The following is a 24,106-nucleotide window of genomic DNA, read 5'->3' as shown; positions in this document are numbered from 1 at the left end:
TTACTAAAATATTTATTTGAATAATTATCGCGAAATACTCAACATATAGTTTTATACATGGTGGCGTATAAATATGTGTTAGGTTAAAAATAATATTCACCTTTAACTACACTGCGGTCTGTATAGCAGACGACGATAACAAACATGGCGGATGACGCGCTGTTTGAGTTCCTGCTCATGGAAATGACAAACTCTATTTATTGCCACGACGACGTTGCGGAAAGGGTCAGTACATAGAGCTGCCTAGTAGTACGCAATTCAGGCTATCGTTTATGTGTTTAGTAAGAACGCCGCCCATAGCGCGTACTGTTGAAAACGTCAGATGCCTCCCTCCCCCTAACATTGATTGATTGACTTTTCACATGCTACGTTCGCAACGGCAGTCCTTCAGTGTAATCATTCGCGCAGGATGCATCGGTGACCAAGCTGGAACAGATCGGCTTTTCTACCGGCTATCGATTGGTCGAGAGGTAAGGTGCACGCGCCTACCTCCCCGTATTTGACTGCACGTTTTCTAAACCCAGTGAGTTGAGTGGGAACTCTCTAAGGTCCCGTGTGTATGTGTGAATTCTTCCGCGCAGGCTCACGAAAGACTGGCCCAGGTTCAAGACTGAGCTGGACGTGATCAAGTTCATTTGCAAGGAGTTCTGGTCCGCAGTGTACAAGAAGCAGATCGACAACCTCAGGACGAACCATCACGTACGTAACTGATAACGAGGCGCGCCGTAGGGCGATTTCGATTAGCGTGCTGGGCTGCGGATCCGAAAGTTTCGGGTTTGGCCCCAGCCGCGGCAGTCGCATTTTGATGAAGGCGCAATACTGGAGGCCCGATGTAATGTTCGATGTCAGTGCATATAAAAGAGTCCCCAAAAGCACTCCAAGTTCGAAGAGGAGCGAGTGGTTTCTCTCTAGCCTTCACTGCTTTCCCAACAGGCGCCATCTGTTCTTTGCCATAGTATAGAAAGCCGAGATAGTTGGTAATGTGTTGTAAGATCTCGCAAAAACACCCAGGCACAGCGAGAAGACGACACGGGCGCCAACTTTTAACTGGCACATATGTCGGTTAGTCGGGACGGTGCGTAAGTGTTTGGCTCCGTGATTCTTCATTAACACGCAGGCCTAGTAGCCAACTGTCCCTTGGCTGCGCAGAAGGCAAATGGACCCCGCGTTTTGAGGACGCTACCGTACTATTTCAAAATGGTGATAAAACAGCCAGACAGGTTGCTGAAGCTTTTTTTTTTTTCATTGCAAGTCTAGGCCATAAATGCATAAGCCACCCATTTTTATCCCTGTCGGATAAAAAACTAGGTTTGTTGGAATCGGGGCTGTAAAATGAAAAAGTGAAATTGCTGATTATACTTATATAACTCTTGTGTTGTAGGACAGAGTCATTGTGCACGGCCAATCGTTTTCTCGTATATACGCTCTCTTTCCGAAAAAATAAACGCCATTTGAAAGTTAGTGCATGTGTTGTCTTCTCGCTGTGTCCGTGTGTTTTTGCACTTTTTGCAACGCTCCTCGCCACTTGTTCCTTCATAAAAGACGGAGAATGTGTCAGCACCAAGCGTGGAACCTATCGGGATTTCGCGCTTTTCTGCTACACGCTACACATCTGCGCTTGTGCAGTCAAAAACGCACAGAACTAAGTCAAATCAGTCGATCTCTTATGATAGTCATGCGAGAAAAGGCAGAACTGGCACTCGACTGCGTTGGCTGCACGTCAAAACGGGGTCGGAGATGATTTGGGACTGATGTCACTCGTGTAAGGACCACTCAAAAGCTTATTTACTCGTGGCGTCACACAAACAGACTACTGGCATCATGAATTGTGCTGGAAAAACTGGAAGTGTGAGGAGAGAATAATGCGCTCGTTATTTGCATTTTGAGAGGTTGTTTATTGGTCCTTTAGTAAACACAAGATGGTTGAAATTTCTGGGGGCCTCCATTACGATGTGTCTCATTATCATCTCATGGCCTTGGCAGGTAAAAATAAGGAAAATATTAACGATTTCGGCAACCAGGGTTATCAGGTGACACCTCAAATCTAGGTACGTAGACGCAGGCAGGTTTGGTCAGCATTGAAACGTACCCATCATGGTATGGAATCAAGCCTGAATCCTGATGCTTACTAGCGCAACACCTTGAACCACTTAGTTGCCGCAATGGTGACACGTAAACATTACAATAGTCGTCACACTGTGACCACATGCATGCCAACAGTCTGAATCACACCTATCTAGAGCAGTCAAGTGCTTTGCTGTGGACCTTGGCACCCTCTACAGCTGCTACCTCGCTTTGACTGCGAGCTTCCATTAAGGCTTGAATTACAGCACAAGGACCTAGCATGCATTGGCACTGTTTGTTATTATTGCGCCTTAGTTCACCACATATTTTTTGCAAGAAGTGGTTGCCGACTGATCCAGACTGTACAAGCATCTCTGCATGGAACAGACCAACTAGGTCGAACAGAAGCTTTTCTCTGCTACATCATATGTGTATGCCCTGTAATAGAAGCGAGAATCGTAGTTTTGCTGCGGTGATTCGATTTGCCTTTCTCTCCGGACGCAGGGAGTCTATGTCCTACACGACAACAAGTTTCGGTTCCTGACGCAGATGTCCAACAACAAGCAGTACATTGAGATGGCACCCAAGGTAAGTGTTCGCAAGTCTTCAAGCTAGTTTCACACAAGAGCACTGGGGTTTAAGGACTGTGCTGTGGCTTGCGGTCATAATCGTTGTCGAATCAATAAACTTCGTGGGCAGAGGAATGCATTAAAATTTTTTTGGCAGTGTTAATCCAGAGATATGATCCAAAAATACACTCAAACCTCGATATAATGAACCCGGATATAATCAAATATGTTATATCAAAGTGAATTAAAAGTACTATTGCAATATATATAGTATTGAGAACAAACCTTCATAATTAATTTTTGGATATGTAAACTTATTTTTATGTAAGGTGCAACCTTGTCATAATCAAGTTTAAGTCTATATCGGTCACTCTGCATAGAGTAAAAGAACAATTTTCTGAGCGCACAAATACATGAATGCATGGTTGTACTCGGTTGTTCGGCGAATGTAACTGCACACCTGGACGTACCATATTAAAAGGAACCTTTCTCCCAGTAAATCTACTTTCAAGCTGACGCTCTATCCTGTACCTCCTTTCTTTTGCCTTGCGTTGCACTAGCTTTTGTAAAGTATGAACCAAATAGCCCAACTACGTGTTTATTAAGCAAAAGTCATATTTTGCGACATGCATGTTGTTGAGTTCCTTCTGAAGAAAGGAAGATTTTAAAGAAGGAATAAACAGCACAGACACTGGACAAAGGAAAGTCACGACGATGGACACTGACTGCCAAATACTGGTTTCTTTGGAAAGAAACCTGCATTATACATTGAAAACGAAAAAAAAGCGTGAACAAAAATGAGATAAAGCTTTAAATCGTGGTAATGACATCAGGTAGCAGATCTCGCTGCCTCATCGATCAAGAAATCCCACGCTTGTACAGTTCCTTTTTCTCACTGATAATATTGGCCTCATACATCTCTCCGGAATGCCTGTTGCAGTAGTGTTTTAGGAAGGTGGCTCGTGCTGATGTGTTACTATTGGCATTGCTGACAGGTCAATTCACTTTACGTTGCGAGGAAGAAAATAATCAACAAGAAGGATGAAATTGAGAGGGGAGGGGCATTGAAAAATATCTTTACCTTGTTACCATGACGGGGTTTGCTGAAAACGTCCGTGATCTCACTGGCATTTGTTGTGTGTACGACAGGCTGCTACATAAAAAAAAAAAGCAAGCAGCCACTTTGAAGAATGTTGCAGAAAAATACCTTTAGTGTGCTGTGCAAAATACACAACGAGGAGAGTGCACTGTCTATAATGTCTATTATCTAGACATTATAACGAGATGCACCGCTTTGGTGTGCAAGACACTCAACTGTAATGTGAAAATTTTCTGAACATTGGCTGTTGAAGCGTTGGCTTCAGCGATACCTCATGCTCACGAATTTTTCATCTCTTCCATCTTCCCCTAAACACTTACTTTGCTTTGCCACACGCAGCATGAAATGCACGCGCACTTTTTCTCAGTCACAGGAGAACTTTTTGTATTGCCGGGGAAAGCTAATCTTGATCACTTGCTCTTTCTCACGTAGTTTTCCCCTCTTATATTTTGCACAGCACATTATTACTTCAGTATGAAGCTCCTGGCCCACAAGAAAAATTTGCTAAAAAAAATGTTTTTCTTTTTTTTTTCTTTTTTTTTGCAGTACTTGGCTTTCACGTGCGGCCTCATCCGAGGCACCCTTGCCAATCTGGGCATCAACAGTATTGTGACTGTTGAGGTCACTGCTATGCCTGCGTGTGAGTCGCTTCCTCCTTATGCTACCCTGGCGTATATTATCGGGTACACTCAAAACTCGATATAACGAATTACTGGTTATAACAAAGTAGGTGGCCAATAGCATTGCCATGTATAATGTTACAAATGACCGGTTATAATAAATTTTCGGATATAGCGAAGCATTTGCGTAGCAGATGTGACTTTGTTACGATGAAGCTTGCACGTATTTAAAAGAAATGCTAAAGCGAAGCATTAAATAAGTTTTAGACGGGGAAATTGTTTTAGAGAACTATTTCACAAAATTGAGTGAAGGCGTTACTTACGGGGGCAAGCGACTTTGATTTTGATCGAAACAATGACAGACTTGTTTTGTCTTTTGCCCTAAGTGCATGGTTAGTCCAACAACTCGTGGTATGCACCATTTTTCACAAGAATTATTTAATAACACAGGCAGGGTTTTTCTTTCTTCTGCAGCATTACTTTCAATTTAGTAAATAAGTAGAACATACCTTTTGCAAGAAAAAACCGTTCTCTTTCGAACTTTCTCTCTGTACTGATGTACGGTCAACAGCAAAGTGTATGGGACGTTGGCTCCACAACCAATGTGAATCTCTTCTCTGTTAACGTGTAATGCTTCAAATGATAGCTGATGACTACACAAAAACCTCGTTCTAACAAAGTCAAATCTGCCACGAAAATACTTCCTTATATCCAGAAATTTGTTATAAGCAATCATTTGTAACACTGTATCTATGGCAAAGCTATTGACCATGTTGTTGTAGCCAGTAATTCGTTATATTGAGTTTTGAGTGTATGTAGGTTGCAATTCCAACTACAAACCGGAACATTCATTTGAAGGTTATGTTCACAAATCGAGAATGTAGCTTTCTCAAACATCGTACATTCCACTTACTTTTGTCGATGGGCGTACTCTTCTAACCTAGCAATAAATGTGAACAAGATGTAATCTTGATTGAGATAGGGCAGTGTTTGTAGGTAGGTAATAAACTTTATTAGGATCCAACGAGGAATTACTGGCCCAGGCTAGGCCTCCAAGAGCTGTTGTGCTTTCTCAGGTTAATTGCAGTAATTTAATGTGAAAGTGGTAGCTATATATACATATATGCAGTGAGGGAAGCGCTGCTGTAATTGCTCCAAACTTCTCCAAAAGAGAAATGCTGCTCTAAAGTGCAAGGCTGGTTAGTAACTGCTCCGAAATGGCCTTGGAGAAACCTAAAACAACAAAGTTAAACCATGTGACCATCCAGCTAGCCTAAATGAAAACAGAAACAAGCCGATTGCTGTCATCTAGTTAACAGCTTGCATAGGAGCTGTATACTACGATTATGACAATGCTACACATACTCACATATTCTATATATATCTGTTATAGTTGTAAATTTGTATCTTACAAGTAGGCTATTTCGGCGAAATGTATGCAAAACTTCCTAGTCGTACTAGCCACTGCTTTGACAACTTTGATATGTAACTGATTTCATTCAGCACTTCCATCAGATTTGACCTAATTTATTTTTCAAAAAGAAGCATTCATAAATGTTAATTCGTTTAGTTCGCTTGATTTTTGAAAATTTCAATGCTGGCTGCATTGGCAAAATATGACAACACTTACTTTGTGTTCAAAGACCATCCATTAGTCTAATTCTGGTTCTTGCAACTTTCAGTGATTATTGCATGTGTGATATGTTTAATAATAAGTATTAATATAACTTAGAGGCCTAAATGAGGCTATAAACTTGGAATATTTTGCTATCTGCTCTGAAAACACCAATAGCTGCTCCAGGCTTGCATTTTTTTTTTCCGCTTCGAAAACAATCAAGACTGCTCAAAACCTTTCTTTTGCTGCTCCAGAATCTGCTCCAAAAATCAAAATGGCGCTTCCATCACTGTATGTATATCAAGGCTGCCTTTTGCTTTGCAGGCAAATTTCAAGTCCAGGCTGCACAGAACTCGTGAAGAAGTCGTCCAGTTGTTGTCCCTTGTATATCAGTATTTGTGTTACATAAAAAGTTGGTCACTGTGTGTTTACATACATTTTTTTGCGTTTTTATTTCTTCACACAAAACAGCTGAAGCTGCCTTCACACAAGGCAGACTTAATACAGAAGTTAGGAAAGAGGTAATCTGCGACATCGTTTTCAGTCAGCGTAAAGGCCTAACCGCATGCTCACGATTTTCGAGTGATAGTGACGAACGACAGCAACAAACTCGTTCCGTTGCGCTGCCGCGTTGCAACGGCTGCAACCACATGTCGGCGGCAAGGTGTCATTGTTGCTAAATTGAAAACTATCGCGTGCATGCCCATAAATTGTGAAAAAAAGTTTAAAAGGAGGTCGATGACAACATGCCAGATTTATTATTCTTGTGTGGCATAAGGCAGCCATAAAAGCGTTTCATGACTTTTTTTTTTTTCGCAGTTTTTGGTTTAACCACAACGGCGTTACCGGAAGCACACGCTATGATGCGCTTCGCATGACAATTTCACATTGCAGCAAGCTACCATAATTGTCACGAGTCACCACCGAAACAATCCATCGATAACAAGATTGACGACAACACACGGCCGCTGTCTCACTCTCCGCATGACATGCAAACGTAAGGAAGGTGCTCAATACTTTGCATTCCTTGAAGTATTCACGGAAAACAAGCAACGAGAGCGAATTGAAATTGAAATGCGGATCAGGAGTGCAGCTTTGTTGCTGGAAATCATGCTGGCTTCCGGGCAACAAGAGATCGTTTCTTGTTTTGAAAAAATGCACAATGGCGACATATGGGCCTCCACGACAGCAAATTCTGACGCTTGTGGCTGTTGTTTAGCTAGACAATTGCATGCATGTGGTTGGGCCTTAAGACCTTGCAAATAGCAAAACTGCAGAAAGTTTCAAGGTAGTACACAAGCGAGATATGCGAAGAAAGAAGACTTGCAAAACGCTTCTTCCTTTGCGATTTTATTGGGTGTGTGCATGCTGAAAACTTTTCATAATGCATTTCCTCAAACTCGCCCAGTTTTCATCCTTTCAGCAACATTCTGCATTGCCATCAAGCACACACGTGTGCTAAGGTCGCGTATTGTATCCCACCTCGTCGATGGGAAAGCTTCTGAAGCCGTGTTTTTCGATAAAGTTGTATTCCACTGAAACAAACTCTCTGCCGAAACAACGGGGAGCTATGTCACACAACAACATGGTCGAGTGGTGCGCTGGCATGAAAGATGTGTACAGCTTCGTCGACATCTAAGACGAGCTCTTTATCAGTTGATCTGTGCGAATATTTGACCTCTTCGAGTATTGGAGCGAATATTGCAGTATTGTGATTCGCTTTGACACGAATTTAAGTGATTCTCAACCACGAAATACGCGTATATTAAATCGCAAGTAAACCCCCTGTAAAGTGGTTTCACTGCAGTGTAGGAATGTAATGCTGTGGAAACACTTATAAAAAAAAAAAAAACGCTTTTTCGCCAAGTCTTACTTTTAGATTAAATGAACATATTACCCTTACATTGATCATTTTTCAAGTTTAAAAGCTTGTTATATGGGCTTCTGTACACTAAATTTAGTGAATTTTAGAACTTAACTAATTTTACCTGTCATAACTTGCATCCAACTGGAATTCAAATCCTGCTACTATTCAAAGTTGCTTTTACATCATAAAACCGTTGAACAGGTTGATCCGGTCATGACAAATCTGCTCATTTTTCTTTGCAATACGTGATATATATTACTTGAGCGATTCAATTTCAAATTATTCGCAGAAATCACTATTTGCTATGAATTTGCTTAGAGTTTAAGATATCCCTATTAATTAGTATTCAAGACCTCATAGAAGCTGATATTCAATGCATACTTTGAAAAAAACATTGCGTTTGTCAACACCATGATTAAATGTCACATAACGGACATCGCCACCGTGAGGAAGCACAAGTGTTTGTAACTTTACTGGTTTGAATGCTAACAAGGTGTTCACTTTACATGCGGTGAACTCTGTCAGCTCGGCCATAAAATAATACGGACTATGCGAGAGTGTAGCAAAATCGCCGCCATACTCAGTCCGGCATTGTTGTGTTTCGTTCTGTGCACTTCATACTACAAGTGGTTTCTATTTATTTTCATTTAAGGGCTCATAATTTTGAGGCAACCAGTAGATGGAGTGACAGAAAAAAGGAAGCAGAAATACTACGACATAAATTAACAGTCCGCTGTATTTGAAACGATGCGCTAGCCACTAAAATTCTCGAGGAGTCAACAAAACATCTGAAAAGAACACTCCAAGTCTCTCTACTTCGTCATTGATGTTGGAGGGCTCCGAGGGCTGTAACAGTGGTCAGTATCTATGCCGCCTTTGAGCATCCATTGAATGGCTCGCCAACATTTGAACGTTCCGCTGTCACAGGAAGGGCGACATCCAGATGCCCAAGCTCTGCTGAAGACTGTAGGAAGCAAACACGATGGCTGCTGTCTGCAAGCGTCCCATCCCGGTAATGGCTGCAAGTTATGGGAAAAGCTAGATTAGAAACTATACTTGTCAAACACGTGAAAGCTTGCAAACCTCACTAGTGCAACGAACCTGAAGGGCAAGCAAAATTCACTTTGATATAATCATCACTTCTCTCAGCATTTCTGATGTCACTGCGTGTTTCTTCTTATTGTCCTGTTTAATTTGTGCTGCACTCTTGAAGTTTCTTGTGCCTATTATTACCCTTCACTTCAACATGCATATACTAGACTCTCGATAAATGCAAATCTGTTATATGGAACTGCTGCTTAACTGCTTCATTCCATCTATTTCACTACGATAGTAATAAGATGGCAAGATGAGGATGCACACCTCGACAGGCTTGCACCTGGGAGAAGAGGAAGAAGGTTGCGAGGAAGAGCTGTGACTGAAAACGGTCGCAGCCCCACAGGTTGGCTGGGAGAGCGAGCAGCTTGCCGTAGCTACCCAGTATCACCGCCCGTGCCAACAACGTCCTGCCAATGCACGAAATGCAGTCAAATGCCGACACACACCACTTTCAGCACACCAACACACATATAGTAGCTAGAGTACTGATCAAAAAACACACACGCACCACTCTTTGTGAGAAGCTGCAATGGAAAGCATTAGCGACAGCGAGTCCAGGTCTCTCGTGACATGAAGGTGGTGGAGCCGTCCTAGCAGCCACAGAGATACCTCGGCTCACTAACAAAGATAGAATTATAGCCGGACACTGCTTTTGGAGGTAGGAGTGGGCTTGCTAGGGTGGCTGCCAATCGCCTTCCTCACTAAAAGAGTGGTCCAACCCATGAGCCAGATAGAGGAGTCAGAGGCCATTCATCTCACATCATCAGTCTATAGTACCAGCTGATATTCACCCACCTTAGAGAAGGAATATCGGAAGCCATGCCTTCTAAAGCTATTCCCACCTGGAGCGAAAATAACAGATTACCAGTGCATACTACGCTCTCTCTAAATAAAGAGTTTCGCACTGTCACGCAGGATAAAAGGAGAGAATTACAGCAACCGACTACTTACTCAGTAGCTTCATAGCGACCGTCTGTTTCATGTCAACCAAAATTACATCTTGGTCATGTTTATTGGTAGATTGGAAGACTACACCCGAAAGCAAAAGTTTGTCGGACACAAAATGTCAGAGAGAACTATATTCTCGCTTTGTCTCAAAAAAATGTTAAAGACGCTTTTCAGCAGCAAGCGCTCACTCTTCAATTTCTTTCTTTTTAAACACTTCCCTTTGTGAGCATGAACTTGTTTTCAACTAAATACCTAAAAAACCTAAAATACCTAAAAAAACAATGCTCTTCTCTGAAGTACACAGAGTTATCTAAAAAAAGAGAGATTGCTGCAATCATTACACGAGAGCCCAACGAAGCTCATATATGTAGTAGCAAAATTGCAAACTCACCAGTCACAGAGGCAGCGCGCAGAAATCCTAGTGAGCAGGATGACGGCTGCAATGAAGACTGCATTACCTGGAACGACGACACAGTTAGGTCCTTAGCAATGGCTGACACAGGGATGAAGTTAATGCCTACACACTGAAAGTGACACAAACAAAATTACTTTGATCATTGCATCAGTAGTCATCCCAGACCTTTATTTTTTCAAAAACCAAGAATTTATTTCTTGATATGACTGGTTGATATATATTACTGTAGAGAATAAAACAAAAGGCAATGTACGAAAAAAAACTTTGTTATTTAATTTATCTCTGTTGGTTATGCAATAACAACTAGCCCAACAATCGATTCTTCTAATTATCTAACGCTTTCTTCGACAAGCATGGGCATCACGCAAAGAGACCCCGCAACACTTTTTCGAGTATCCACAGAACGGATTCGCTAAAGGAGCTTATTGCCTCACAAATTCACCACAGCAACACTTTTTTGAATCTGTCCAGTATGAGCAGAGTTACAGATTTATTGCATGACGCAATTGTATTCTCCTTTTTCTCGTTTCGACAAAAGCGCTGGAAGCTAAGCAGGGAGGGATGGCACAGGGCAAAAAAATGCGTCGCACGCGCTCGTGACCTTCACCATTTCTTCCCTTCTTTGTTTTTTCCAAGTAGGTAACTTTTAAGTGCAGCAGTGCGTGGACAAATCGCGGCCTCCCGTGGCGGCCCCAGTAACATCCAAGTGTGCTATGCTCAAATCAGCCAATGGTTGATACAATGGCAGTGACGAGGAATTTTCGAGCTTGTAGTGTCATTTGTCGCGAGACGAGAAAGCAGTTTTTAACCGAATTCAATAACTTATTGTGAATTGCAGGTCATGCTCTGTGCAATATTATTTGACTTGCATGTTTCAGGAGCCTGAACTACTGATTGGCAGCATTTTCTGACCACGCTCAAAAAGTGTTGCAGGTGGGAGGTAGTGGTGAACTATTCCATTGAAAAGAACTTTCGTTAATCAAGAGACTACTGTACACAGGTATTTTCGTAAATAATTTGCATGTTCCTCGAGCTTCACATGGACGTGGGGGGGGGCGGGGTTATAAATCCCTGGTTCTGTTAGTCAATGACACACGAAAGCAAGCATTGCCAGTGAAAAAAGTGTCGCTATGAACAGCCGCCTAAAATATAGCCGATGAATGTTAAAAAGAAACAAACAGCAACCTACTGGCAACCAGAAAGAGGCAGATGATGTAGAAGTGCCACTCCAGGTCGTAGCCCGCCTTGTGGGTCTGCTGTCTTGACATCCAGTGCTCCAGGGCTTCGCCGAGCAAGAATAGCAAGGCAATCTTCCAGGGCCTCTGTGTTGAAACAATTAAGAGAGCTTTTGGAAACCACGGTGCTAACACTGCTGGCAAAAAATTCTTGGGGTGATAGCGGATCAAACGCATTGACAAGTGGACATATCTTCTTCAATGTTGCACCTATGAAGACGGCATGTTCGGCTGACGAAGCATCGGTTACAGCACGCCCTACATTCAAGTATTTTCCAAATGTTCAAGCTTCTATCTGCCCCTGAACTTCTGCCTTTTCTGGAGTTACAGTGGTAACACTGGTGTCACCTGGTCACTTTTTATTGCAATCAAGCTTGACCTGGATTGTATTTCTTGAGTGTAACCAATGATGATGTTCATCGTTCAACAACTCGGATTGAGTTCGGGTAGGCTCAGTTTCACCAAGTGTCTTAGGTTGGTCTCACGGTGCAAGCAAAATACCTTAGCATTGTTTGTCCAAAGCCCTCACCATACTTTTGGGTTATGGAAAAAAATTTGTGTATTATTAAACCGTATCTTTGCCAAGACTATATAATTTTGGTTTCTATTATGCATCACAAAAATCAAATAATTGTTGCATGCTCATCAGAGACTGCAACTCTAAGAACAGAACAGGTCATGGCCACAGGTGCCAACTTGAAAAATGCACGTAAGTTTTGGATGTGATAGCAATCTCACAGCCTATCCATTCCGTCTATCTATTCTTATCAAATGCTGCTTTAAGGTATGTTTTTATTGAACTTGGTTGTTGTCACAAACGACTCCAATTTTCGAATCGTCCGCGGGCCCCATCTTCCAAAAAAGGGCGCTTTTGTGTTGTGAGGACAACATCCGGCGACTAACGACCCAGCGTGGCGCCGGCTCGTCTTCCTTGCACCTGTACCGAAAGGGGCGCAGGCGGTCTAAAAAAAGGAAATTGCACCCAAATGGGACGGGAGCACGCGTACGCCCCTGAAAAGGTTTGGACTGCATCGGAATAGGGAGTTGACAAATAGCCAGCAAGAAGTGCGGCCGTCGGTGTCGCGAGTCTCGCGTAAGCGGCGAGCATGGAGTGACCCGCGCAACGTATTGAGACGGCTGCAATACCGAACACCCTTGTCGTCTACCAAGCCGGCGAGACCTTTAGCGGCACCCGTCAACTCCCCTACGTGTACCGAGAGCTGGCCTGGTCTGTATAGAACTTTTTATTGTGGCTTTTTTTAAAATGTTAATTTATTATAACCAGCCTATTTTTAAATATTCGTAGTTGTGTGCGCTGTGTTGCACTTAGAAATTCAAAAGCGCCACCATGATCATTCTGTAATTATTTCCTTGTATCCCTCTTTTCTGATGTCCATCTTGTCATTATTATATTAACATTCCGCGTATTTGTCTTTGTTTGTAGCTGTTGTGGTGTTATTTTAGAACATAGTTTGTTTTATAGCAGTTCTTTTTCATCGCGTATCAGTTTTCTTCCTCTGTTATTTTTGTTAACACCTGCCTCTGCCCTTGTTTTAATTAAATACTTGTTTGTGTGTAATCAAATCTCCGTGTCTGCTCTATGAGTGCGTCAATCAGGCCCACACATCACCACATGTGCAACCCCGCACGGGTCGACCAACCTGCAAATAAATTTGAAATGTACCACTTCCGAGGCCTTTCAGGCGTTGAAGGCCGAAGCGTAAAGTGGAAGTCTGCGAGTCTGTCGCACGTCTATGTTGGATTTTACGGGGCCTCGCCCGAAGTGTGTGACAGTTGTTTTTGTTGTTTTTAAGATTTTCTAGCATATGTGGCTAATGAATGCAGACATTAGTCCAATTGCAGTCAAGCTCAATCACAAGCATGGATAATGACAACCTTCGAGTGGTCTCAAGTGCGATTAAATGTGTATGTATAGCAGCACTTCACTCAGATTGGGATCAACGGTCACCGCATGATTCCAATATGTGAAAGCGCGTCTTGCTGAGAATTTTCGCAGAATAATCAGACATTGCGGGACTCGTGTACTTACACCCATTCCTACGTTGAAGATGATGTGCCTGTATGCCTCCAGTTTTTGCAGCACTGCGTCGATCAGGACTATTGAAAACTCCATCTCGATGTACTCGTCAGCTATACGATTGCAGTGAGACTGCAAAGAAAATTAAAGGAGAGAGAAACCATAGAGAGAAAACATAAGGCAAAGCACAACAAATCGAGCATTAAATAAAAACACAGGCAACGAGATGCAGGCTCACAATAACGTAAGAGGTGCAGCATACATCCAGTTGCTTTTGTGTTTCATTAAAAAGGGGTCATTAACTACCCCTCTGGCTTGGTGAAAAAACACATCCTGAGAAAAGGAGACACCATTATGAACATGTCAGCCAAATCTTGCAGTTGTGTACAACAAGGAAAGTTTGGAAACAGAGCGCAAAGTCGCCATTTTTTCGGGTGCCCTCTTTTAATACAGGGAGCTGTGGTCACTCTCTGAGGAATTGCCAACACCTGTTTGAGGTCGAACAGCAGGTAGCATGCTATTGGCCAACAGCAGACATGAATCAATAGCAGCATTTGGCCAAGAGCTGTGGCGACTTGGTCGCACCATGCTCCATAGCCTGCCAATATTACAGCAGACCACACTTGCAGACTGGAATCACAATGGGGATGGGGGACAGCGATTGCCTTTTTATCACGTGCACGCAAGGTCGTGTGCATGCTGACGCAACTTCTTTTTCCTGTGCCATACCTCCCTTTGCAGCTTTCAAGGCACTCATCAGGATGTGAGACACACTAGAAAGCACAACAAAGCCCTGTAACCCTGCTTGCTTTGACAGATTTGAGAAATTTTAGCGGCAGTCGACCAGTGAGGCAATGAACTTGTATACTGGGGTCATTCGATAATTGTTTGGAAAAGCGATTCATGACCCCTTGAACATTTTGTTGTTCTTGGACGTGGGAAGTGTTCAGTGTAGTAAGTAATGGTTTGTAAGCATTTTAGCGGTCAGCATGGGAAGGACGAATGCCCATCAGAGTGCTTGACAGAGTGTTTACAATAATCTATATTTCTTTTTTCATATGTGCATATTGATGTACCCATTAGTTTACACAGCTTACTAGACGAAGTTGGATTTAGCTTGTTCGATGAAGTTAACGTTTCTTTTCGGACGACATTACATGTAACTTGCTGGACAAAGTTAACCTCTCTTTTTGGCCTAGTTAGATGTAACGCTAGACAAAGTTAACACCTCTTCTTAGACAAAGTGAAATATAACTAGCTAGACGAAGTGAACACTTCTTTCTAGACGATGTCAGGTTTAAATGCGATTTGTGTAATAGAACAGGTTCGTCGGATTTTTCCTCGCACCGTCTCATTTGAACAGTTTTGTTTTACATAGCTCAAAATATTCAGCGTATACTCACACATCTCGACAACTTCAGCAGGTCGGGACCGTAGCTCTTGTACAGTTGCTGCTGCGTCTCGCCGCAGTGAACACAGGCATAATTCGGCTTCATGGTCATGGAAACGCGTCTTTTTCGCACACACGGCACAGGACACACACTTCTATATGTCTCCCGCTCGTAGGCTATCTCTACGAAACTGCAAACAGCTTCAAGACCGGGTGACGCGGCTACACACGCGAAAGAAACACTGCTGCTTCTATTTACACTCGCTATTCACTTCCTGCGTTCAGTAGGAGCCGATGCGGCATATTTTCCTTTCTTTTTCCCTCTCTCGCTCGAAGAATCTCTACGAAACTCCAAACCGGGACAGGGCAGTGACTACAAACACCAAAGAACACGGCAGGTTGCACAGCTACTCGCTCCTCACTTCCTGCGTTCAGCAGGCGGCGATGTGTCGGTCTTGAAAGAGAGCCGTTCCTTGAGCTTCGCGAGCAGCGACTTCTCCTGTTCGGCTCCCTCGGCGGTGTGCAGGTTCTCGACGACCACCTTGGCGCACTCGGCCCTAGTGAGCCCCGTGGCCGAGGACACGGAGACCCTGGGGTACTGCTTGGCGTACCGATCTGAGGCGACGGCTCGGAGGCTCTCGAGTCGGCGGGTGCACAGTTCGGCGTCCGGCACCACGGTCTGCTCACTATGGCGAAACTCTTCGGCCACCCTACGCCGCACGTACTCGCCCAGGCATTTGCCGCTCCGCACGGGATCAGCGCGCCAGACGCTGCAGATTTTCATGTATTCGCGGTACAAGTTCGCCCCAGCCATTTGCGAACGAGGACATCGGCGTGAACGGACGTGAAAGTTGAGCTTGGACTGGATGAGCTTGGATTTGGCATTGGCTGCAAATGATAGCCGCTAGAACATTGTTATCTACAAAATAAAATGGCAATCTCTAAGGCCATGCTTTGACTAAGCAAGCACTTCGAATAACACCAGTGTTCCTTCATCAATGACGCAATACTACTTGCGGCTGAAGAATATTCACAAATGACGTAAAAGTGGCAATGCAAATTCGGTCGTGATCAAATGATCTCGAAAATGTGTGGCACGGTTCACTTTGCATGATTTGCTCAGGTTAAGCCCTTTGTTTCGGGCGCTCAATTATCCATTAAAACCTCACTTCCAATAAATGTGGTTACGATGTGTTAAGCGTGCAAGGTGTGATAAACGCGCTGTTGCATTGAGTTGCATACCATAGTGCAAAAGCGATGCAAGCGCGTGATCTCAAAGATTGGGCGTAACTCAATCTCTGAGGCCATAATTTGTTTGTAAAAGTCAATACATCCAAACATTCAAAAACTAATTTAAAAAATATATATTTTTTATTTCTTTGGTAGTATCAAAATTTGAAAAATTACGTTTCGACACTTTCACACGAGGCAAGTTTCTCAGAGTGTCCGCTAGGGAAGCAGCGACGTCGCAAGTGGGCGATTTGTGCCTGCGCGTTGTTTCGACGTCCGGCGTCGCGCGTGCGAGCGTGTGTACGCACAGGTGTCCGCGAAAAAAAAACAGCTGGGAAGTTGGCTCGTAGTCGTGTGCGTGCACGCTGCAGCCGCCGTCTGGCAAGTGTTCTTTACATTTCGCGCGCGAGAGCTGCCTCGCAACCGCACTTCGTCAGCGCCGAAGACGCGCAAGATATTTCACCGACTTCGGCCCGCCTGGAGTGTCACACCGCACCGCGCTCGACTTCTCCATGGCTTGCGTAGTCGCGAAGACTTCGGTCCCGTTTGCGCACTCCTAGGAACACGGCGGGCCCCTACGCAGACCGACAACACCGCCGGTCTCTTCCGGTTAAGCCTATCGCGAGATTTGACAGCCGACTTCGTGAAGCGTGGCCTGTGAGTGTGTGTGTGTTGGTGCGGTTGTGCGGCGTTTGCGCCTGTGTCACTTGGTTTTGGATACCGTGATTGTATTTTCGCCGTCCGTGTTGCTACGAGAGCCTGACACACTACCGCCGCTGAAAGTCTTGCCTGCCTTCATGACCTCCTGAAAATAAAAAAAAAAGGTGAGTGCAAAAAAATATCGCCACAAATATGTCTTTGGTGCGGTTTGTAATTTTATTCAAGCTAAGTAAACGTAAGCCCTCTTTAATCTCTAAATAAAGCGTGTTCAAATCTAACTGCTATTCGAAAGTGTTGTGGTCGGATTAATACAGCTGTCTGACATGCTCGTGCAATCGCACAATGATTGCAGAATTTCGCCGATGCATTAGTTGTTAGTTTATTTAATACACATTCTTGAAGTTGTCATCGGAGTGTTATGGTGCGCAGTCACAACCATTCCCCCAGAATGGGTATATGACGTAGTTTTTAGGATTAAATAAATCAGCTGCTCTTTTTTCGATCGAATCTTTGCGATGACGTGCTGGTCTCTGTCGCCTGCAAGTGTCAGATAACTCCTGCGCAAGAAATCTTATCCGTCGGAGTCCTCCAGCGTAGCTTTGGTCGCGCATCAAATTCAAAGACAACATTGGTGTGTTCGCAGTGGAACGCACACTTTTTGGAGCATCGAGTTTGAATGGAATCTTATCTCCGAAAGTGCATTCTGGGCGCGTGGTGAAAAACTAAACGTGGTTATTAGCAGCCCGACGAAAGTTTATGAACACTTTCAGGTTCGCGGTGGTTTCGTGCTGAATTTTCTTTTCACCCGTTCCGTATGTTTGGTTTCAGTTTAGGCATCGACTAGATGCCATGTGCGTGTTGTTTATTTCGAGAATCGCAGCAGTGGCGTGCTTCGTTTCGTGCATATCACTTCGCCGTTTGGGAATAGTGCTTTTTTAAACAGTAGCGGCGTTACCGTTAGGGAATGCCGGAGCCGTATATCCTCTGTGTAATATTTTAGTGACCTAGCACATAGGTAATGCCGTACCGTTGTGGTTCGCAGGTAGCTCTTACAACCCTTTTTGCGAATAGCTCACTGTATACGGCATAAAGTGATGCGACGATCATCGGGGTTAATGTAAACCACGATTTAATTTAAGGTAAACCACGATTTAATGACGAGGGACGCCGCAGGGGAGGGTTCGAGAAATTTCGACCGTTTGAAGTCGACCATTGAACTAGCATTTCGCCACCACCCGTGTGCGGCCGGGATTCGATCCCGCGACCTTCCGGTCGATGGCGGAGCACCAACCAACACAGGGGCAAAGTTGGTTAAAATAGATCTTGCACAGGGGTGTAGGCACAATTTTATTTTTTTCGGTGTGTGTACCCACTTGATCTGAAATTGGCGGCCGGACAGGCAGAGGTGGTCGAGTGGCTCTGTATGTCATGCAAAAAATATTTCTGGCGAGAAGGGGGAGCGGTGCGCCACACCCTGGGCTACGCTACTGGTCTTTCGGACCAAGTGAAGAGGCTTGTCCACCACGACGGTGAGGTATTACCGTACGGTAAAACCGGCGCTGCTAATACACCGTAATGCTTCGCCCCCCCCCCCCCTGAAAAAAAAACAAAGAAAAACTGGAAAAGATGTTCTGCAATATTTTCAACTTCGAATTCTTAGCCGATCCCCCACAGTGTGTCCGTGCCGTAGATTAAGGGAAAAACAATCAAACAATTGTCCTGACGCGCCGCAACTTCATGCAGATAACGCGATAACTTTGTTTTGTTTTGTTTGATGCGTTTTGTGTTTGAAAGCGCCTTCGCAGTAATGGCCGAGCGAAACTGTGGTGTTAACTTCAAACAATCAAAAGAAACTTTTCTTCTCATCTCACAAACATGGGGATGAAAAAAGAAAAGAAAAAGTAACTTTAAAGGAAGTAACCAATGCGGGTACGTCAAGGGAGCGATAAAACACAGAAAATTGGTACACGCAGGAAAAAGTTTGCTTGGTCGATTCATCGTATGCGCGAAGCTTTAGGCGAAACGCTACTTACCCAACAACAACAACAACAACAAAAGTTCGATTTCCATTCGAATTATGGAACCGGGAATCATTCCGCCTTAAAAGACTTGGTGCGATCATTCGGCTCAAATAAGTTTATGAATATCCAGCTGTACCTTCATCAGCTTCCGGATGATATTCGTCAACTTAATCATTCGAGCTGAATTATAGTTCTTATAGCTGAATAATCTAACTGAAAGATTTTCCAGCTGGAAATGGTACTTTTTTTTCTTCTTCTGGGTAATGAAAAGAACGTCGCTGTATGCTGTAACAAGAGACTGTACAATTAAACCGAGAAAAAAAGCGTCTTCAAATCTTAGATGACTCGCAGTGATGTCACTCAAAGAAACAGCCTCATTGAAGCACCATTATGGTGGGACCACCATTATGGCATGCCGATTCTTTCGTTAATAATGCACAGAGGCCCAGTAACAATCAGGTGACCTTGTTATCACACTGACTGATTTGACGTCATACAAGTCGCCATGTTGGGCGTCCGTTTCGTCGGAATTTCGGTCTGTCTGTCGCACGAAACGAATCAGCCGCCCTGCGAAAGTTTAACGTCCAGCCTTCTTGAACTGGTGACTGCGTTCATGCTTGCGAACATTGTCGATCAGAAAGCACATATTGCGCATATCTGAGGCGCAACATCAATACGTAAGTATTGGGTGATGTGTTCCTTTACTTGAAAATACACAGATACATAGTTCCGAAGACTCCAGTGTTTCTTAGGCTGCGCTGAAAATGCGACGCCATGCACGAAAGGAGGCCGACAGAAGGCTATCGTCTTTCGGCGACTTTTGCAGGGAAGCTAGCAGATACGCGGTCAGTGTTTCAGCCTCTCATTTCAAGTCACGTCACAGACTACAGTTAGTTCAGTACACTCGCACACAATGCCGTCTATGCTTTCGCTCTCCGTGACCTAACTGCCGCTTCGATTCATTTTGTGGCATTGTGACTTGTTACATATAGAAAGTACGCGAGAAAGCGTTCAATCGAAGCGGACGGCCTTCGTCGAAAAGCCGCGATGTGTGAACTTAGTCGGCGGCCCGAGTGGGTCTCGCTTGGTTGCCCTGCGATGCCAGTGAGACCGGAATCTGGCTGGTATGTCCAGGCCTTTTTTCTTCTTCTTCGAACACGTAACCTTGGGGAAACTCGCTCGCTCCGTTGCAAAGTTATCTCGTAAGTAGTCTACGAGAAGTTGAATATGCGCGCTGGCTCGCGAGGTTTATCTTGTTTTGCATACTTGCGACGGCGGCGTTCTAAATATCGGTCGTCGGTCAGTCGTGCGCGGTTGTTTACTTAGGAGTTATGGGCACATCATGCAGCAGACGCCTGGCGGGAGCGAGGAGAGATGCTATTCGGTCATTCCAGCGACGCAGGCGCCGCCACGCAGCCGTGCTCCGAAGCTGTGACACGGTGGTAATCCGCGATGCAGTTCGGTCTCTCGGTTGTAATGAACCAACGAACGCGTCTTCACGCACGCGACAACACCGTCTCGTCCACCATTTTGACGTACCGTTGCGCCGCCTGTAGTCAGTCGCTGGAATGGTCCAAGTTTGGGATGAACGTGCTGTCATTGACGAAGTCACGGTAAAAAAATAAAACGGAGATACATTTTGGGGCCCGCACGGGTTGATACCTGACCAGACGAACTTTCGACTACGATAGCTGTTTCGTGCGTGAGATGAAATGTTGCCATAGGCGTGCGCCTAGGGGGGATGTTCAGAGGGTCGGCCACTAGTCACATAAGGGGGGGGGGGTGGAGACAAACCTCCCCCTCCCTCTGCGCACGACTGCTTTATGTAGGTCTTGAATAATTGGGTGGAGGTTATATCAATATATGATCATGACTGGGGGAGGCCTTTCGTTTACTTCACAGAGGGCCACTCCAGTTGTGCCTGCGTCAAGCCCTTGAACGATATCACTGACGTGCATATCACTTGTGTTAATTGACTACGCTGCCGACTGTTTGCTTGACCTTCTGCGTTTTTTATTTATGTCCACCCCGCGTGTAAGACACACCTTTCGGTATACGTTCACGCGTTGTCGAAATAAATAGTACGGCGATGCCGTTGCCAAACGTAGACGCGAACTCATTTTAATGCCATCCAGACAAGCAGTATTATAATGGGGGGAGGGGGAGGAGGAAAATGACCCATTTTGTTACAAGACGACACCCTCGGTGTGCAATTACCGACATTTACAAAATATGACCATGTTACTGCGTGCCTCGGCAGAGCCCAGAAACGCTCAGTTATTTGCTCTGCCACAGCCGCTTTCCCGAGACGTATCTATAGCGCGAGCTCTACCCTTGTAGTTTAAACAGCACGCGTTCAATGTCAGCACTGAGCCTATCAGGATTTCGCGTTTTCGGGCTATTGTTTATCGAAGTCCGAAACGTGCCAAAACGAAGCGAAATCGATTGATCACGCGCGATAGTCATGCTGGACGCTGCAGAAAGGGCTTGCCATTGCGGAACGAAGCAGGATAGGCAACAATTCACAACCCAACGGTATGTCCCTCTTGTATGGACCGATCAGCAGGCGGTTTCCAAGTGACGTTCGCGTAAACGGATTGATGGCGTCACGAGCTGTGCCGTGAGGACGGGGAAGGCCTGGACATCGATTGATTGATGTGTGGGGTTTAACGTCCCAAAACCACCATACGTTTATGAGAGACGCCGTAGTGGAGGACCCCGGTAATTTCGACCACCTGGGGTTTTCTTTAACGTGCATCCAAATCTGAGCACACGGGCGTACAACATTTTCGCCTACATCGGAAATGAAGCCGCCGGAGCCGGGATTCGAACCCGCGACCTACGGGTCAGCAGCGGAGTACCTCAGCCACTAGACCACCGCGGAGGGGCAGCCTGGACAGAACCGTATGAGATGACAACGCGTTTGTCAATTGTGCCTACGGAAGTGGTTTAGGAGACTTCTTAAAAGGGGGTTGCTTATAACATTGACTTATTTCTACAACTAAATGCTGTTATCTCATTAGCAGCGGCCGTCTAACGAAAGCAACGAATTTACTAGTGTCAGTGAACAGAAATGGTGGTTGGTCAGACTTTATTAGTAGTCTTAATCAGACTCGACTGGCTGCAGCTAGAAAATTTTACCAAAGTGTGTGTGTGTATGGGGCGGAGAAGCGTGGGTAGGGGCTTTCTTACTCTTGCAGTGAGGACAAGTGCAAGCCACGGATGCTCAATCTTTGAAGGTCGTGCGGTTATCGCCGGCATCTTGCCGGTCGTATTGAGCTTCACGGTATAGGCATAAGCGACGAATAGTTTTGACAGACAACGTCCTCCGTTTTCGCTGATATGCACGTGCGCTGGCGACCACGAACCTGCTGCATTTTTATTTTCGGACGACTGGTGAAAGGGAAACTGCTTTTCCCGCCAAGCCATTCATTACCGGCAGCCACCATTCGCTTATGTTTCTTTTTTTTTTTCTCTGCCGTCTGTTTTGGTTTCTTAGTTCGTCCACCGTCCGCGGGGACTTACACTCTACGCGCTTTGGGGCGCTGCCGCGCCCAACAACCGGTTGTTGCCGTCTGCTCCACCTGGCATGTTGCCCGCGGTCTGCAGCGTTGGCTAACTTGGAGCAGACGGCACTTTGCGTCGTTATTTTAAAGTGCTCTTGTCCCGTCGCTAATTGCAGCCCCCCCCGCTTTTCTGCCTCGACTTTAGCTTTTCTGTATCTTTTTCGACTCTAAGGTGGCGTCGGCGCTTGTTTTTGCGACCCTCGCGTTTTCTAAATAGGGTGTTCGCGCTTTTGTAACAATGTCGTTGCATGGCGGAAGAAAGCTTCTGCTTGTCGTCTGCTTCGTTTGTTTCGGGTTGTTTCCACGTCTCTTAGCCGTCAAGACAAAAAAAAAAAAAAAAAATGGGGGGGGGGGCGTTGTTTTGGGTTGTAGCTCTGTCTCACTTCGTCACGTTTTGGAAAAAATGTTTAACATGTCGTTAGTGCAGCTGGCGTGGTAATTCTTTGAACAGCAGATCTGGTCGTGAAAAAAAAAATTGTTAGTTACATCCTCGTTATGTCTAAAGAGAACTTGAAATACTGGAAAAGAGGGCCGGGCATTGACTCGCAGGTTCGTAATTTATAGTCAACATTGTGGTGACAGGCAACTTACTTTTTTAACTTCGGTATCGCAGAATGAAGTTTGTTGTGAGTTCTCTCTTGTTAGGTTTGCTCGTCTTTCGGTATGTGTTGTTGCTGATTTCAAGCGTGACGACAGCTATCCCAACAACAAGCCTTACTATAGTCCCGCGCCTGCGTTTTTTTTTTCTATTTGTGTGCCATGATGGTGCAGTAGTGACGGGGCTTTCACGGCTACCTGATGGTCGCAGACTCGATCCCTGCATGCTGCGGCACTCACATTTAGATGGAGGCGTAACGCCGGAGGCCTGCGTAAATGATTTAGCTGACCGTTTAAGAATTCGGGCTCCGATTTTTTTTTTCAGCCATTTCACTAAGCGTGCCACACACCGATCCCACCCATTCAATACGTGTTCCTTTTCAGCCATTTGTGAATTCTTTTAAGCATATCCCTCCCCCCCCCCCCCCCTTTTCCCCAGGCGTTGTCGACATTTGGAACAGCCTATAGATGGTTCCTTGAGGGAAAAGACCGCTTGAACAGTGGGGTGTTTATGAATGAGAACTCTGCCGTCGGAACACATGAACACAGTATTCGCAGTCAGACCAGACCAAAGCATACACGTTTATTGAACTATTTGTACGACGACGATATCGCCAGCCGAATCGAATATATCACTAGCGATCAACACGCTAAAACAACTGTTGTGTATTGGCGGCCTCGGCACCGACGAAAAGGAAGAAGAAGAAGCATTGAACCGGATCCTGCCGACGCTGCCATCGGCGGGCACGCCGGTAAGCCACCGCACGACCGGTCGCAGAGCGCCGAAGGGGACGAACGTCCGCATCTTCCTAGTGCTCTTCTTCACCAACCCTTTTATTTACACACATATATGCACGTCACGGTACACATCGCTGCCGCGCGAGGCGCCCCACGGCAACGCAAACCCGAAAGAGAAACAAGCAGAACGCGAACACCACAACAACATTATACACAATATTCCAACACACTCAGTCACCATTACAAGAAACGAGGTAGAGCAAAGGTGGCGTCGCCATTGCTCGACTCGCCACGAGTGGCCCTCGGGAAAGGGCCCGCGGCGCCGTCCCCATGCAC

At 45.0% G+C, this 24,106-nt stretch overlaps 4 protein-coding genes across 9 annotated transcripts in view; 2 read left to right on the top strand and 2 right to left on the bottom strand.

Moving 5' to 3' along the window:
- The first annotated feature begins 132 nt into the window (after positions 1-132).
- Positions 133-6,398, top strand: Trs33 (trafficking protein particle complex subunit Trs33). Its single transcript, XM_037418423.2, has 6 exons — positions 133-225; positions 409-470; positions 582-699; positions 2,569-2,652; positions 4,279-4,372; positions 6,292-6,398. The coding sequence occupies exons 1-6, from the start codon at positions 145-147 to the stop codon at positions 6,324-6,326; spliced, it is 474 nt and encodes a 157-aa protein (XP_037274320.1). The 5' UTR covers positions 133-144; the 3' UTR covers positions 6,327-6,398.
- Positions 6,399-8,552: 2,154 nt separating this feature from the next.
- Arv1 (ACAT-related protein required for viability 1) lies at positions 8,553-15,105 on the bottom strand. Its single transcript, XM_037418422.2, has 6 exons — positions 14,972-15,105; positions 13,581-13,700; positions 11,485-11,617; positions 10,272-10,338; positions 9,197-9,339; positions 8,553-8,853 (listed from the first exon to the last, which is right to left on the bottom strand). Exons 1-6 carry the CDS (start codon positions 15,068-15,070, stop codon positions 8,756-8,758), a joined length of 660 nt encoding a protein of 219 aa, XP_037274319.1. The 5' UTR covers positions 15,071-15,105; the 3' UTR covers positions 8,553-8,755.
- Positions 15,100-15,836, bottom strand: LOC119167017 (ubiquinol-cytochrome-c reductase complex assembly factor 2). The gene has a single exon (XM_037418424.2). The coding sequence runs from the start codon at positions 15,770-15,772 to the stop codon at positions 15,377-15,379; it is 396 nt and encodes a 131-aa protein (XP_037274321.1). The 5' UTR covers positions 15,773-15,836; the 3' UTR covers positions 15,100-15,376.
- A 635-nt stretch (positions 15,837-16,471) lies between these two features.
- LOC119168255 (uncharacterized) overlaps positions 16,472-24,106 on the top strand; it is a 523,033-nt gene continuing 515,398 nt past the window's right edge. For all 6 annotated transcript variants that reach the window (XM_075867240.1, XM_075867239.1, XM_075867238.1 and 3 more), the window contains exon 1: positions 16,472-17,012. The gene's annotated coding sequence lies outside the window, so the exon portion shown is untranslated. The remainder of the gene's footprint in view (positions 17,013-24,106) is intronic.

The sequence above is a fragment of the Rhipicephalus microplus genome, chromosome 6, assembly GCF_043290135.1.
Source record: "Rhipicephalus microplus isolate Deutch F79 chromosome 6, USDA_Rmic, whole genome shotgun sequence".
Taxonomy (NCBI): domain Eukaryota; kingdom Metazoa; phylum Arthropoda; class Arachnida; order Ixodida; family Ixodidae; genus Rhipicephalus; species Rhipicephalus microplus.
Note: the sequence above shows the minus strand (reverse complement) of the source record. Positions and strands in the feature narration are given on the sequence as shown.

Bases quoted from the DNA above. Each gene is read 5' to 3' on its own strand.
- Trs33 (XM_037418423.2), top strand. From the start codon at position 145: ATGGCGGATGACGCGCTGTTTGAGTTCCTGCTCATGGAAATGACAAAC. The intron at 2,653-4,278 runs GTAAGTGTTCGC...TTTTTTTTGCAG, and splicing joins ACATTGAGATGGCACCCAAG to TACTTGGCTTTCACGTGCGG. The intron at 4,373-6,291 runs GTGAGTCGCTTC...TTTGCTTTGCAG, and splicing joins GGTCACTGCTATGCCTGCGT to GCAAATTTCAAGTCCAGGCT.
- Arv1 (XM_037418422.2), bottom strand. From the start codon at position 15,070: ATGACCATGAAGCCGAATTATGCCTGTGTTCACTGCGGCGAGACGCAG. The intron at 10,339-11,484 runs GTAGGTTGCTGT...TCGTCGTTCCAG, and splicing joins CTGCCTCTTTCTGGTTGCCA to GTAATGCAGTCTTCATTGCA. The intron at 8,854-9,196 runs GTGTGCATCCTC...CATAACTTGCAG, and splicing joins CCAGGTGCAAGCCTGTCGAG to CCATTACCGGGATGGGACGC.
- LOC119167017 (XM_037418424.2), bottom strand. From the start codon at position 15,772: ATGGCTGGGGCGAACTTGTACCGCGAATACATGAAAATCTGCAGCGTC.